The sequence below is a fragment of the Thunnus maccoyii genome, chromosome 14 (assembly GCF_910596095.1).
Source record: "Thunnus maccoyii chromosome 14, fThuMac1.1, whole genome shotgun sequence".
NCBI classification, from domain to species: Eukaryota; Metazoa; Chordata; class Actinopteri; order Scombriformes; family Scombridae; genus Thunnus; species Thunnus maccoyii.
In genome coordinates, this window is record NC_056546.1 from 24339700 (window position 1) to 24356441 (window position 16742).

Sequence of the window (16742 nt, forward strand, 5' to 3'; positions counted from 1 at the left end):
GAGGGGGGGAGAGAGAGAGAGAGAGAGAGAGAGAGAGAGAGAGAGAGAGAGAGAGAGAGAGAGAGAGAGGGAGGGGGGGAGAGAGAGAGAGAGAGAGAGAGAGAGAGAGAGAGAGAGAGAGAGAGAGAGAGAGAGAGAGAGAGAGAGGTGGGTGCAGGAGGTGGTGATGGTGGGTGGGTGGGGAGACACGCTTTGCAACAAATCTGCCCACTGTAACAAAGCAAGGCACAGACGCTGACGGGCCGTGATGCTGCGCCGTTTGGGGATAAATGCTTTCACTTGGTGCTTCAAAGTTTCACAGTCTGTGGATAAACATCTGAAGTGGAAAAGTTTTTGAAACATTAAAAATCTGGATAAATCGTAAAGGCTGGTATATTTTCGATGAGCCAGGGATATAACCAGGTATTTTATCACCTAATAATTGAATTTATTTAATTTCACATGCCCATAACTCATGTCGCACCATATATTTTAAATCTTGAATAATATGTGCGTTAATATTGATGTTATTATCATATTCCCCCTGCAGGATCCCCATCATGGATATTAAATTGGAGGGGATTGACCCAGGGACTCCAAGAGCTCTGTTAGTGACATGTGTGACTCTGTTGCTTTCCCTCCAACTGTGGCTGTGGCTCCGGCAGAGGTCGATCCACTGCCCGCCCGGTCCACTCTCCTGGCCGGTCATCGGGAACGCTGCGCAACTTGGCAAGGCACCGCACTTGTATTTTACGCGTATGGCAAAGAAATATGGCAATGTCTTCCAGATTAAACTGGGCTGTCGGACCGTGGTGGTGCTGAACGGGGAGTCCATCAAACAGGCGCTGGTCAAACAGGGACTTCAATTTGCCGGCAGACCGGACTTCACCTCCTTCCAGTACGTCTCCAACGGGAACAGTCTCGCTTTTGGCACCATGACGGACTGGTGGAAGATGCACCGCAAAGTGGCCCAGTCCACTGTACGGATGTTTTCCACCGGGAACCCGCAAACCAAAAAGACATTTGAGCAACACGTCCTCTGCGAGGTCAAAGAACTTCTGCAGCTGTTTGTGGGAAAAACGAAGGAGCACCAATATTTCCAGCCCACGACATATCTTGTGGTGTCCACGGCCAACATCATGAGCGCAGTGTGTTTTGGGAAGCGCTACTCCTATGAGGACGAGGAGTTTCGGCAGGTGGTGGGGAGGAATGACCAGTTCACCCAAACAGTGGGCGCAGGGAGCATAGTGGACGTGATGCCCTGGCTCCAGTATTTCCCCAACCCCATCAAAACCATATTTGACAACTTCAAGAGGCTCAACCTGGAGTTTGGCATGTTCATTCGAGATAAAGTCATTGAACATAGAAAAACAATCCAGTCAGACACAATCAGGGACATGACGGATGCTTTTATAGTGGCGCTGGACCAACTACGCGACAAAACCGGGGTTTCATTGGAGAAGGACTTCGTTACCTCCACTGTTGGGGATATATTTGGAGCAAGTCAAGACACACTGTCAACTGCCATGCAGTGGATCACCATCATACTTGTCAAGTAAGAAACTTTTCCTATGATTTTATAGAGATTATTTTAATGTTCTGACATTTAAAATGCACAAATAGTAAACAATATACGGTACATTCTAAAGGGAAATAAATGTAACAATTAATGATAAATCAGAGTGGGTCCTCATCCTTCTGACTTAAAGCTGCTCAGACTTGAGGAAGTGCAGTAGCATTTGTGTTATGTAACAGCGGGGGAGCTGAGGCTCAGGCAGGTACTCGCAGCACGATATAAAGAGCTGAAACTGCACACCAGTGAGAGTGAATGAAGCGCCCAGTCAGCATTTTACTGTACACATTCTGTAGCAAGACCTTTGTCTGACATCTCATAAATCCATTTTCTAATCTTGCTTGATTGTTTAATCCCATCAAGGCTTAATGTTTTGTTCATCAGGATGGAGTGATAAAATGTCTTGAGCCTCAATTTTAAAAAAGATAAACATGTGTGTCTACATTATATCCTTAAATCAAAAGATAGGTTGCATTTTCTTTGGTTACTAAATTACGTTAAATGTCAGATAAAGTTTTCTACAGAGATGTTGTTCCACTTATTTCTTTAAGTGAAGTTAAAAACCTATGAGAGTAACCTCCATCCTCAATATAGTCATCTTAAATGTAGGTCTCACCTGTGCATGTAGGTATCCAGAGATGCAGGTGCGTCTCCAGCAGGAGGTGGACAAGGTGGTGGACCGCAGCCGGCTCCCGTCCATCGAGGACCAGCTGCAGCTGCCTTACGTCATGGCCTTCATCTATGAGGTGATGCGCTTCACGAGCTTTTTGCCGCTCACCATCCCCCACTCCACTACCACTGACACCTCCATCATGGGCTACACCATACCAAAGAACACAGTCATCTTCATCAACCAGTGGTCCATCAACCACGACCCGGCAATGTGGTCCCACCCGGAGACCTTTGACCCTCTGCGTTTCCTGGACCAGAACGGAGCACTGAACAAGGACCTGACCAGCAGTGTGCTCATCTTCTCGCTGGGCAAACGGCGGTGCATTGGTGAGGAGCTGTCCAAGTTGCATCTCTTCCTCTTCACAACCGTCATCGTCCACCAGTGCAACATCACTGCAGACCCGGCCAGGCCGCCCACACTGGACTACAACTATGGTCTGACTCTGAAACCCCACTCCTTTTTTATATCAGTGTCTCTGCGGGAAGACATGACACTGCTGGACACGGCAACCAGGCAGGCTGAGGAGGTCAAGGCCGAGCCGTCATCAGACTCCCAAACAAAAGAATAAATTAAATCAAAACTATCATGAGTACAAATGAAGGCTGAAACATAAAAAGACTTATGAACTGTAGCTCATTTTTGTGAGCTGCCTGAAAAATATATTTATAAGCTGAAATCTCAGGCTAAATTCTTATCCTCTACACACTGTTTTTAATGCTTCACATGACAGTGAGTTGAGAATGATTACATAGTTGTGATCACTGATTGCTGACTTATTTTTAAGTATTATAATGCCGGACAGAAACAGATGTGCGTCTGTTTCACAGGAGACATGATGAATACTGCACATGCCATGTCTCACAGCAGTTCACCTGGGATGAATCTGCTCAGCTGTAATCCCTTCACATGCCAGACAACCTCAAACACACATCAACTTTGCAATTAGCATCTTCTTTTGATTCATCAAGGACTGCAGTCAGCTGCACATCACCAGTGATCAGCCTCAATCAGACGTCAGTATAGGCAACACTGGCTACAAGCTGTGACAAATCCTTGTGATTTTGGTGCGAATAGCATTACTGCAAGAGTTGAGTGAAAAGTAGAAACCTCCAAGCTTGTATACACCCTGTTGTCATTGTTGCTGTCAGATAAAGAGTTATAAACCCTCTGAAATTCATGTCAAATTTCTCAACACATAAAAGAACATTTATTCCATGAAGTTAACTAATCAAAACTGGACTTACAAGATTTCTAGATGATTAAAGTGATGTGCCATCTAAGGTCAGACTCCTGATCTTTGCAGTGATTCTGCATGAACAGGTGAATAAGCTCATGGAGTGCTCCAGCCCCTAAGCGTAATGTCTACTAAAATAAACCGCCCAGTACTAACGTGTAGTTTTTGATATAATAGCATAAAAGCATAGTTACTCAGGAATAAGGGCTATGAAATGCCAAATACTATTTTAAGTAGAATGCTTTTGAAAGTCATCTAATATATCCTGAAACCTACTGTAGATACTGTTTGAAAGGACAAAGCAAAGGAGCTTAAAGAGTACACCAAGCAGACCTACTGCAAGTGTTGCTTGAGTCTGTGAACTACTGTACAACGCACCTATGAAAAAAAAACTAATATTAGATCAGTGTTATTTAGCCATTTATTTCTTTTTTGTGTGTCTTGCAAAAGTTTGTTTAAGTTTGAATGTTTTAGAAAGCTGCTCTATGAAAAACCCCTCATCCTGTCATTTAGGTTCCCTCTTCAAGATGCCAGTAACCAAACGATTTTGTCTTTATGTTACATACAGAAATATTCATGCTGTCAAACTTGGGGTTGGGACACTGGGGTTAACTGTTTTTTGTAGACTCATCTAATTGCAGTCTCAACATGAGAGACTAATGCACTGACTGTAATGTCTTGGATTTGGGCGTTTGTTGGCCTCCTTTTTAGCATAATGAAATTCAGATTCATCTTCAAAATGACATGTGACTTTAAGAAAGTATTTGTTATTTGTATGATGTAGTACAGTAACAATCACAGTGTATCCACTGCTGATATACAGCTCCATATACAGAAGGTAGAGTATAAAAAGACATGAAACTTGACAATCCATGATGATTATCTAAAAATAAGAGTAAAATCTGAATGAATGAAATGGAAGCACTGCTGTGATGATCATTCAGTTTGTAAGATCAGAAAAGCATGTCATAAACTTTCAAGTTCCCTTTTCTTCTGTAAAGGAAATGATAAAATGTTAAGTTCTGCATGCTAATTTCGGCATAATTTATATAGAAACAAGAAGGTTTTGTCATCAAATAATAAATTAAAGGTCACCTGCTATTATTCTTTTCATATAATTTGGGACACTAACCAACAGCTAACATCTCATGAAGTCAACATGATGGGGGTCAAGAAATACTTCAAATCCAAAATTTACAGTGTCTTTACCTCATATGCTTCTTTTACAGAACTATACAGATTAGATGAGTGAAACACAAAAATACATTTATTATTTGTCACTGTTGCAATACTTTAAGCTTTTGTCTACACATCACTGCATCTGTGATTTGCTTGCCTGCCTGAACGTTGTTTTGAAAGATATTGTACAGTTATGTAATAAAAGGACACTAACTATTCTTTTGTATTCACTGATGCAGTTTCCTATTATCTAAATGGGTTAAAGGTGAAAAGATAAGGACTTCTTAAATATGTTAAAACTATAAGCTTCCTAAGCACATAGAGTAGGCTCAATTTTTATTTTTTTTTCAATGGTATACACGTTAGTTTGTCCCGATTGTGTTCAGAAGTTTTGACATAAAAGTGACTCCGTACTTGATGCTGATTAGGTAGAGCTGATTAACATAACATTTCAAGCAAGTGTCACTGTGAACTCCTAGAAAAATGCCATGAACTCTTGGCATCTTGCCAGGTCAGGTGGGAACAAAAGGGAAGTGTTTGGGAGATCCCTTTCCCTGCACAGCGTTTTATCTCGCCCTGCCAGAACATCCTGTACTTGATCAGCAAGAGCGTCGCAGCCAGCCAGCCAGACAGCTTTCAGAGTGCGTGACAAATTCAGATAAAACTAAAGTAGATGATTACTGATATGGCTCTCCCCATTCTCTTTCCTCCTTTACTGCCTTTTTTTACAAGCACAAAATTAAATCTGAAGACTAAATAGTGCCAGCGTACTCGTGTGGCAGCTGTCCAAGCATAATCTTTATGAATCAGAAGGAAACACAAAGTTTGCCTTGCACTTCTTTAATGAAATGTGAGCTGACAGGTCATCAAACACAACTGGGCTGAAAAGTAAAGAGAAACTGACGATGTCATGGATAATATGCCAGATTCAGTGGGATGATGGCTGATGACTGATTATAGAAATGAAACAAATATTTAAGGCTAAATTGGTCATACTGAACTAATTAAATAAGAAATGTCAAGTAAAGCAGGTGCCTTGTATGAGTTTGGCAGGCACACATCAGAAGAAGAGCTATGGTGGCATAATGCTGCTGAAGAAAATTAAATATTGCATGAAGTAGTGGTAAGACACATCTTATGTCATTACAGCTTAGACCTGTCAAGACTGCATTAACCAGATTAGCATGAATCTCTCCATTTAATCTGGTATCCTGCACTGGCTGAAGATAACACATGTACACATACAGCACATACACACAACAAGCTCTTGCTGTTGTGTAACTTAAGACATAGCTGAGCTTAGATTGTGGATGGAGGGATATGTTAGCAAGATTGTACAAATGTGGCAGTCAGAGAGAAGGTCGCTGGTTGTTGAGACTGACAGATAGGAGTTCAGAGAGGAAGAATAGCACTGAAATGTAGTTGAATCCTATACAATGTCAAGATCAGGTCCAGGCTGTCCACAAGGGTTGAGTTCAGGTCAAGATCAGAGCAGACTGAGTCTTAGTAAAGATCAAGACATGAACAGGGTTGTTGTATGTTATTCGTTAACATCTGACTAATCAATGCACACACATGTTTATAGTCAATGCTGGATTTACAACTGGACAAAGTGGGCAACAGTCCGAGGGCCTGAGGGCCCCAAAACTCCAGGTTCCCTGCATGGCAATTTGTTTGTTTTAATTTGATTGATTGCAAAGTTGTTTGGTAATATTGTATGCACTGCTAAAGCAATATAAAAAAATTATAATGAGTAATGATAGAGGCCTTAAGATAACGCCTGCATTATTATATAATGTTGAGGTCTTTTCTTGTAGCGGGGCCGAGAATAAAAATCTAGTTTTAATGCCTTTATCATTTCAGTTTATACTGTGCTTATGTGGTCCATATTCCTCAGTAAATTTGTGCTCAGTCGAGTTACTAACAATTTACTAATACATACCTAATGCACAGAAAGTGGGAGAGACTGAGGGTTCAGTAGGGGCCCCCAGGTCATTTCTGCCCTGGGGGCTCTACAGGGTTAATCTGGCCCCATTTGGAACTACATTAAGGAAATATTTAAACATTTTGGGAAATCCACTTTCGCCTTCTTTCTGAGAATTAGATGAGAAGATTGATACCACTCATGGTAAATATGGACATTACAGCAAGTAATCAGTTAGCTTAGCTTAGCATTAAGACTAGAAGCAGGGGGAAACTGCTAGCCTGCCTCTGTCCAAATATAACAAAATTTGACTACTAGCACTTCTGAAGCTCACTAATAAACATGTTATATCTCGTTTGTTTGATCAGGAAAAAAAGTGGGAAAATGACAAGTTTTACAGCAGGTTATGTGCCAGACTATTTCTTGGTTGGCTGCAGTTACTTTCAGGAGTCACCGTGAGGCTGCCAGGCAACCAGCTGAGACTCCAGCAAGAAAGCAAATGGCGTATTTCGGAAAATGTCAAATTCTTGCTATACATGTTCGCAGTGCTGAGGTAAAAAAAAACCAAACTTCAATCAAGGTGCACATGAGACAAAGTGAATCTGAGACAAAGTGGCCCCATAGGTCCAGAAACTTCCAAAGAAAGCAGAGATGATTCTCAGCTCGTTATGATAGACAGCAGCCATTCATGGGCATCAACTAATCCCTCCTTTGGAATTTCAGGAGACTTCATGAGAAAGAAAACCTGAAAGCTGCAGCCTCTAAATTCTTACGCAACATGGGGTCCTGTCTTTTAGGCCAACATGTACAGACATCAAGATTAGATGCAATCACATCCACAGGCATAATATATGATGCCTATGAATAAATATAAAACATCAAAAGTTTCTTTCACATCTAATAAAAAAAAAAGCTGTAAGTGAATTCTGCAGCTGTCTCAACTGAAGCCTTTGATTGAAGTGCAGAAGAGGCTATTAAAATCAGTCAGGGAAAGCTGAAGTTTTCATGACTGTATAAACAAACACCTGTGCTCATTTGGGAGGTACCTTCTTCCAGTGGTTCTACCATGGAAAAAAAGCTCAAACATGACTAGACTGGCGGGAAGTTGTCCTGAATCAGATCCAGTAACAAATTCAAAATCGTCCTGGCACAAAATATAGTCTGGGGAAAAGGGAAGCCTTAAAACTCCACAATAATTTTTACTCATGCAGGAGCCTGCTTTTCTGTTGGACTTGGAGTAAGATCAGTTTAGTTCATAATAAAAACCAATGTGAATTTTAATTATAAGTTACAGATTACATAAATTATTGCAAGAGGGCACTCCTCATAAACAGCAACTAACAGAACTAACAAGCTTATGTTTTCATACATGCAAGACAAATATCAAACTGGCGACACATATCAAGATTGCACATATTTAATTATCGACTCCAGTACCATTAATCATTCAGTGCACACCATCTATGACATTATACAGTATAATCTCTATGTAGTGTATCCATTTTGATATCATTTTGAGGAATATTGTACTTGCTTTGGCATATGAAGAAAATCAAATACATTCGTAGTGCTGGTAGAAAAATCTGAAAAGTGAAAAATGAAAACAATTCTTGTAATTTTTTTTCAATAGATACCCTTAAAAACATAAAATAAAATAAAATCAATGACTCTAAATCCATAGGATCACCCAAAACAAATCTCAAGAGTAAACACAACTCACAATATGCATCACATTTACAAGACTGAGTAAAACCATTAACAAATGTAAAATAATTAGGAATGCATAAAATGAAAGCAAAAGTCAGATATTACTTCAGTCTCATCGGGTCACATTTTAGTGGTATAATCTGATCTGGAATACAATCACCTCATCATGCCAGGATGGGTCTGCATCCTCTGCAGACGTGGCCGAAATTATCGGTACCCTTGCATTTTATTAAAAATAATTCACTGTTTGCCCTGAACAGTGTTGAAATTAAAAGATATGTTATTATCGATGCATGTCTATGTTTGGTTTGCAGTGGAACAAGACAAAGAAGTTGTGAAAATAACTGAATTCATGTTTATTCTACATTCTAAAATAGCCTGAGCAAATTTATTGGTACCTTTTAGAAGTTTTAAGAAATCAGTGATTTGTAGTAATACTTTAAGCAGACTATTATGTTTTAATTAGTATCACAGGTGTTTTCAGTGTTATAATCACTAATGCAGCCAGTTTAAAAGAAGAAAATGATTCACTCTGCTGTTTTGTGCCACTGTGTGCATCACATTGAACAACAGAGGAAAAACTTGAGAGTGGTCTGAAGACATTAGGAAAAAGGTAATAGCCAAAGATGGTCAACGTAAAGGTTACAAAACCATCTCCAATAGCTTGATGTTCCTTTGACCACTGTTACCAATATTATTAAGAAGTTTAAAGCCGAAGGAACTTTAGCCAACATCTCTGGACGTGGTCGCAAGAGGAAAATTGGTCTGAGATTGACAGAAGGATTGCTCAAATGTTTGAGAAAGAACCAAAGAAAACTTCAATACAGATCCAAGCTGATCTTCAAGTTCAAGGTACAATAGTTTCAAGTCGCACCATCCATCGCTGAATGAAATGGGCTCCATGGTAGAAGACACAGGAAGACCCCACTTCTAAGAGGAAGACACAAAAAAGCCAGACTGGACTTTGCCAAAATACATGTTGACAAGCCACAGTCCTTCTGGAAGATTGTGCTTTGGACAGATGAAACAAAATTAGAGCTTTTTGGTTTGAAAAATTTGGTTTGGCCTTGAATCTGTGAAGGGCACAATGAAATCACAAGACTATCAAGGCATTTTGGAGCGAAACATACAGCCCAATCCCATTGAACAGCTGTGGAAAGAGCTGAAACCTGAAGTTGGGAGACAGCACCCATCAAACCTGAAAGAACTGGAGCAATTTACTCAAGAACAGAGGGCTTAACTACCAGTGGAGAAGTGTAGAAACCTTATTCAGAGTTACACAGAGCAAGCCTGACTGCAGTTATTGCCTCCAAAGGCTGTGCTACAAAATATTAAGTTAAGGGTACCAATATTTTTGGCCCTGCCATTTTCATTTCTTTTATTGTATTAAATAACATGTTAAGTTGTAAATCAAAAGCAAAGTTTCAGTTATGTTCAATGTGAAATAAAGAATGATGGATACCATATACTTCTGCCAGTTTCAACAAAAAGGTGGAAGGGTACCAATATTTTCAGCCACATATTCATTATAGTATTACTGGAGAGCCATAGATCCAACATTTCTGCCACAGAGAGAAAAACACAACTTGCCAACAGTGTCCCCCTCAATGACTCCATTTACACACACACCAGTAAGGTGATTTATAACACCTTAATCTAGCTACATTTGTTCTTCAGTGTAGTGATGAGACCTGATCTCACAGGAAGTTTCCACTTATTTCCAAGAAAATATACATCTTTTGACATTATGTGTATGAAACACTGTAAATCATGTGGACTGTGAACCAGGGTGTTTTTTACATCAACTGAAACATGAGAAAAACCTTAATTTAACTGTTAGCAGTATAATTAGGTGCTGTATATGTGCAGTGTAATAGTAGCCTTCTATAAACATTAAACTGTTTTTTTTTTTACTTGGCATACCAAGTTCGAGTGGTGTGCTTAGGATGCCTCTCCACTTTCTTTGACATTTGTAGAAGTTCATAAAAAACAGATGTCTCAATAAAAGCGACTTTTGATCACACAGATTTAAAAACAATGTAACAGCTATGAAATATGAGCAAGAGTCCGAATGCCAAATAAACTGGGAGAAAAACCTGTGGGAAATAAAAAGCATTTAGATAAAATCTTTCTGAAAAGTTCCAATTGGAAAAAAATAAAGTTCAGATCTGCCTGCACAGGTTTTACATATAACCCCTTAATATGCAGAGATGGTAATCCATGATTTAAAAAAAAGAAATTTGAAACAACTTAATTCTGTGACTGTGAAGAATTGTTGTGACAGTTCTGAAGAGAAAGATGAAGTTAAGGCTGTTGATGGATCTGTAAGCGATGGGACATTTAAAAACGGTTCTGCTACATGGTATAGATCCGACAAAATCTTGTTTCTAAGTGTATTATGTCTTAATTTAAAAACATTACTGTCACAACAGCTGAGTAGCAGGAGGTAGCAGGAGGTAAGAGTATGATGAATGTCATTCGCTTACCTCCTGGACACATGCCAGAGTAAACAACCACAGTTCAAAGATCTCATAAAAGACACCACAAAAGAAAAATGTGTGTTCACTGCATGGTCAAATTATTTTATAAAGTTAGGGAGGTAATCAGCTTGCTGCCTGCATGTAAATGAAGCCAGAGAGCACTAATGTTCGGCAGAGTGAAGAGGGCAGGAGGTTATCCAGTGGTCACAGCATTCCAAGATCTTTGTTTGGGTGCGCTATTGTCTGATGTGTTTTTGTTATTGCCACTCGAACGTGTGGCGGGAGACGCAACAAAAAAACAGGACGCAACAGGAAGGAACAAGAAGTCCTGTGGGTCACTTTCCCAAAAAGTGACATGTCTTTCTTTGTTGTCAAGGAAACTTATACTCGAGACACACTGGACTCCGTATCAGGGCAATCAGACCTCTGAGAGAACGTCTGCGACACGCTGCTGCTGTGCAAATAGATCAGCAGGGTTTACATAACATGTACTAAGAGTGAACACTGAATTCAATATAAATTATGATTCATCCAATTTCTGTAGAATATTTCAAATCAACTAAAATCTCTACCCACTATAAAGACTTCATTGCAATATACTTGATTATTGAGACAGGGAAAATCAATTAATTAGATTATTTGGTACAGTGGTAGTTTGTTTTCCACTATTTAAAAATTTTTTATCTACCACACCAATTTAAAAAAGCTGTAGGACGGTTCTGACTATATTGTTCCTGATGCTGATACAATGCCACAGCTCACCTCCCTCCACTCACAGAGTGAATTAAAATGATGGCCTCTCAATACAAGCTCTCTCTCTCTCTCACTCTCTTTATATATATATATATTTATACACACACACACACACACACACACACACACACACACACACACACACACACACACACACACACACACACACACACACACACTCACACACAGACACATGTGGCCCATAGCACATAGAAAATAAATTCCCAAAAGGTTGTGGTATTGCACGGTGATGTCACACTCCAAGCACTGGGCAGAGTAAGTCCAGTTCCTTCTGTGCCTCTTCATCCTGAGGAAAAAACATTACTTTTAATACAATAAAGTAAAATACAGTAAAGTACAGTATGCACTGATTAGCCAGCTACCTAAACAACTCCAGGATTTGATTTAAGCGTCCTGAAAACATGGGTGAAGGAATAAGCCAGCAAGATTTTTAGACTGTATTTAAAGCATTGTGATAGGACAGTGATGGTTCCTACCTCTTTCGAAACAGCATTCATTGAACAAGCAGCTTCAAACATCTTCCTAGCATTTTCTCTTTGCCCCAGGTCTTTGTAGCACTGCCAAAGAAAAGAACAATAACTGTCAAAGCATTGTTTAGTCCAAGAAGGATCTCACAGAACAGAGCACAGTTTAGTCCAAAAAGCAAGATCTGGCAGTGAAGTCTCAACATTTCTATGTAAATGATAATGACTCTCTGGTACTGACCTTAGCTAGAAACACATAGTTGAGTTTGGAATATCCTGGATGGAGCTCCTCAACCTGAATGAAACAAAGAGACAAAAAAGGGGAAGGCTTTCTTTCAGCTTTCAGAGAGAAACTATATCTCTGCCCATTATGCCCATTATATATATAGAAGCAATACTCCAGTACTGTTTATATTACATATTCAAGAGAATTCACTAGGAAAGCTTTAATGGTAGCTGTCCATTTTAACTGGACTACACATTCTTCTATGGTCTGGATTTAAATGAAGACACTGTTCTTCAAACAGGAATCTGTATCCCTTAAAGGTCTGGAGGAATTACCATTAGCTCATTTCATCCTCTCTTTCTCTGCAGCTCCTACAACCTGAACAACTCTCCTACAGTTTTGTCCAGATAACCACTTGTTATGGGCCGGAGATCATCTTTAACCTCACAGGACGTATTTGTTGAAGCTCAACAGCCTCTCTGAAGGCTGTCCTTGAGGTCATGAGCAACATGTTACAACAAGGTTTACTTAAATCAAATTGATGGGTGAGATACAAAAGACATGAGGAAGAGGCATGCACAGGAATATTGGCCAGAAGCAAAATTCATTTCTCTACTATATAAACATTCGAAATGTGGGAATGCAGATTAAGCCTTTCTAAATATGGAGGGTTTGGTCTGTGAGAACTGGCAAGTTATGAACATGACGCTGCACATTACATTTCTTTAATCAGGGCAGCTCAGGGAAGAACGTGCCTTAAGAACACAAAAACAAACACAAACTCAATATTAAAATAAAACAGTAATCCATGCAAAATTAGTCTAACTTTGCTTATTTACCAGGAACAAAGGCTAAGTGGAAGTATTTCTAAAGAGGTAAATATACTTCAAATGGGGTACTTTACAATACAACAACAATATTTGTAACTTTCCAAAACTGACGATCCAACCATCACGCCCACTTCTCACGGCGACCGCACCGTGGATGCGGAGGTAAGAAAGTAGGCAGGATTTATTACTTCTGTCACTTTTCGTGTGTTCAAACAAGTACAACACCATAATTGCTTTTGAAAAAAACTGCCCGAAAGTGTGCAGTGTTGTCCCCATGTCTCGCGTCTTACCCCTCTCTCTGACAGCAGGCTCTTTGCGCCGCCTTTTTCATGATAGCTATCACTTTTACTAGTTTGTTTTGAGCATACTCCGACCTTAAGGAGTGGTATGTCTGGAGTTCCCCAGACTGATGTAAAAAAGTACAAAGAAAAGTGGTTGCAAAATTATTCACCGAACCTTAAGAAAATTCTTCAGTGCGTCTTCAACGGTGGCGCTTGGAGGTTCTCCAAATAACGTGGCAGCAACTTTCCTCTCAATCCAGGATAACTGGGCCACCTGCGAAATAAACACCTCAAGGTAAAAGACAATTCTGCACATTAGTTAAAGAGTAACGTTACACCAGGCTGAAAAGCAGCGGTTCACTGCCCTCTGTGGTTGAAAGTTTCAAGCCTGTTTCACATGCTGGATGTGGTCAGAAACGTGCTCTGTTGCACCAAACAGTGATGTCACAGTGTCATGACACCACTGCAGCAAGTTCAGCAGGTAAACCACTGGAGGTCAGAAAAAACACAATTTTCAGGGGGTGTTAAGTTGTGAATAATAATGGCCATCAACTTCAAACATTTTTTTCCTGCACAACTCCTAAAAACTTTCAGAAAAGGACCACATTCCCTGAGGTTTCTACAATGAAATCCACAACTTGTCGATGACATGAAGTTCAAATTCCACAATCACTATTTGTTATCCTTTGTTTAACTTTTTAAAGATGACTTTTGACTGTCTCTCATCTTGCTTAGACATATTGCTGCTATCTCTTGATATTTCTATGTAATGTGGAGATTTTTCCTTTTTGTCCCTTAAAAGTAATTATCTCTCTGAGCAACCAACAGTGGAATCAAGTGCTTTAACATTTAATGGAAGCAAAGTTGATGAATTTTGTGGGTATTTGTTTTGTTTTTGTTTTCGTTTCCATAACACCCACAGAATTTAATTACAGGTTTGGTTACATATCATTTTCCTTAACTATTCCAGGCCAGAAAAACACAATTTCTTGACTGTGAATTTTCCTGTACACTGATACCTTTCCACTGACACTTTTCACAGAAGATGATAATGGCCAGGACAAGCCTGGGTCAAACATGTAATGTTCCTGCCTCACACCATTCATCAGAGTAACGTCTAATTGCAGGTGTAGCATTGCTTTGGCGTCATCACAGGTTATTTCAAACAGAACCGCTGACTGAATGCAAACAGTAGATCATTGTTGAAAATGAACACACCACAGCCCATAAAACTCAATCCCTAAAAAAAAAAAAAGGTGTTACTACTCCAAATTAGCACAGTCCCTCACTACTGCCCTTGTACCAACAGTGAAGGTGAGTATTATTAATTTAATCAGAGCAATTTCTATAATAGCTTCCTTACTTTCTGGCAGTTAATTTGACAACTGGAACCAAGTTATGTGATTAGTAGCTCATGAAACAACAAGAACAGTTACAGGCTGCAAAATGGCTGCAAACTTTTACATCTGAATGATAATAATTCATCACACCATAATCAAATATACGAGTATTGATTAAATGATTGGCAGACAAAACATGGTGTTCATAGAAACCATTATGAGCTGCATCACAAACAACTTCCTGCACTGAAAGAACATGAGCCGAACAGAAACAAGATGAAAATATCTTCCTGGTACAATCTGATTCAAAGCTAACAATGGCTGGTGTTAACCTCCTGTAGCGCTCTCTGTGAATATCGCAGAGGGAAAAACAAACCTCAGGGAAACCTAAACAGTGAGAATGAATGAGGGGAAACGGTGGGTGTGTTAGGCCACGCCGACATGTTGGCCTCCATAAATTCCCTGTTCGTGGATGTGAGGAGAGATGGGAGAGATAGATGTGTAGCGCAGTGTGTCGGAAGGGTCACATACAGCGTAGCACCAGCGGCCCAGCAGGTAGTAAGACATGGGGTCTTGCGGCTTCAGCTCGATAGCTTTATCCAGATGATCCTGCGAGGGGAGGCAGACATACAGACAGACAGGGAGAAGTTTTTCACTGTTGATTCATGACACGGCTGCTATTTCCACTGCCTTCTGTTCTGACCTGATCTGTCCTGCTTCACCAACCCACAAGTATTTCACAAACACCTCTCACACACGCGATCTCGGCGAGCGACCACACACTCCTGCCTGTCACGCACCCTCCCCTCGTTCTTTTCCACTCTCCCTCTCTCCAATTCAGCTTTTTTTTTTCATATCTTCCCTCTCCAGCTCTCTATCTCTCTCTTTCACCTGTCAAGAGTTTTGCAGGTACACAGTGTTTGGGGGAAAGCCGCTGACAGAAGATAAAATGCTACGTGCTGTTGTTCCACACACTGTCTTATGCAACTGAATGGCTGTAGGAGTGGCCTTCTGTGTAGCCAAGCCCCTCTACTCTAAGTTTATGAGAAATGTAATGGTCAATATATACAGTATTTATGAAAAAATGTATACAAATAATAGTATGTGGCAAGCATTTCACTAAATAATCACAACAAGCTTCAGAATGTACTGTATGTGCTAGAAAACAGCTTACCTTAAAGATGTATCCGTTCTTTATCTTGTTCTGTACTGTGTCATATTCTGCCATAATTCCACACATGATGGCATACCTGTTGAGAGACGATACTATATTGACATTAACTGTCTACATGTTATATTGACAAAAAATTATGTCCAAGGCTCATTGTTTTCTGCAGATTTTCACTGAAAAAAATGACCACTTTTTTCTTTTTTCAAAGTAGTTTGAACTGATTTGCATAGATTTCGTGTCAGCTGTATCAGATCATTTGTTGTGTTTCTTCATGCAAGAAGGCGCTGACCATCACAGTTCTTCTTTTCATCAGATCATGGCAGACAAACTTTTCAGCGAAAAAACTGGGAGAAACTGCAACTCAGCAACAAAAGCAAGTTGAGAAAAAGGGAGAAATACTGCTATGTATGGATGATAAATTGTAGTTTTAAAATCTCTGTGTTTTTTTTTTGTTTTTTTAATAGTCAGAATAGCCAAGGTAAACTCTCTTTTTTAAATACAAACAGAAATGAACGACTTTCTCTAATACCCTTTTGGGATCCATAAGCTTGGCTTGAACGCAAAAGCATTTTTCCCCTTTATTTATTCTGACAGACAGAAAAGAGCATGCTTGTGCTATTCCAACATCACCTTGCTTCACATTTACACAGATTAATAGATTCACAAGTGTGAGACAGTTTAAAGATGTCAGTATGCTTCAGCTGAAGTGCTTGCTGGGTGGTCAAACCATGTGCGAACCACATGGTTTCGACTGCTAACACAAGCTCTCTTTTATAATTTCACTCCGCCTTTGAGTGTGACTGAACAGCTATAAACACTTCTGCCTTCAGATGTGGTCGGACGACACTTCGTACAAGCTTTTTCATTTGGAGCATACCCCAGCCTTAAGACAGCTGGTGATCGAATG

The 16742-nt window shown here is 39.9% G+C and overlaps 2 protein-coding genes across 3 annotated transcripts in view; one reads left to right on the forward strand and one right to left on the reverse strand.

Moving 5' to 3' along the window:
• The first annotated feature begins 213 nt into the window (after nt 1-213).
• Nucleotides 214-4854, forward strand: LOC121911753 (cytochrome P450 1B1). Of its 2 annotated transcripts, XM_042433578.1 has the most exons (3): nt 214-402; nt 530-1534; nt 2181-4854. In XM_042433578.1, the coding sequence occupies exons 2-3, from the start codon at nt 540-542 to the stop codon at nt 2791-2793; spliced, it is 1608 nt and encodes a 535-aa protein (XP_042289512.1). In that variant the 5' UTR covers nt 214-402; nt 530-539; the 3' UTR covers nt 2794-4854. The 2 variants fall into 2 exon arrangements, with proteins under 2 accessions (XP_042289512.1, XP_042289511.1); XM_042433577.1 differs by having other exon boundaries at nt 214-1534.
• Nucleotides 4855-11630: 6776 nt separating this feature from the next.
• LOC121912248 (regulator of microtubule dynamics protein 2) overlaps nt 11631-16742 on the reverse strand; it is a 31705-nt gene continuing 26593 nt past the window's right edge. Inside the window, exons 6-11 of the mRNA XM_042434419.1 lie at nt 15839-15914; nt 15196-15273; nt 13500-13598; nt 12229-12282; nt 12000-12080; nt 11631-11809 (exon numbers count right to left, since the gene is read on the reverse strand). Coding sequence (XP_042290353.1) covers nt 11756-11809; nt 12000-12080; nt 12229-12282; nt 13500-13598; nt 15196-15273; nt 15839-15914 — 442 coding nt within the window. The 3' untranslated portion in view covers nt 11631-11755. The remainder of the gene's footprint in view (nt 11810-11999; nt 12081-12228; nt 12283-13499; nt 13599-15195; nt 15274-15838; nt 15915-16742) is intronic.

Coding starts and splice junctions, on each gene's coding strand:
- LOC121911753 (XM_042433577.1), top strand. CDS start 504: ATGTTATTATCATATTCCCCCTGCAGGATCCCCATCATGGATATTAAA. Junction 1,535..2,180: donor ATCACCATCATACTTGTCAA/GTAAGAAACTTT, acceptor CTGTGCATGTAG/GTATCCAGAGATGCAGGTGC.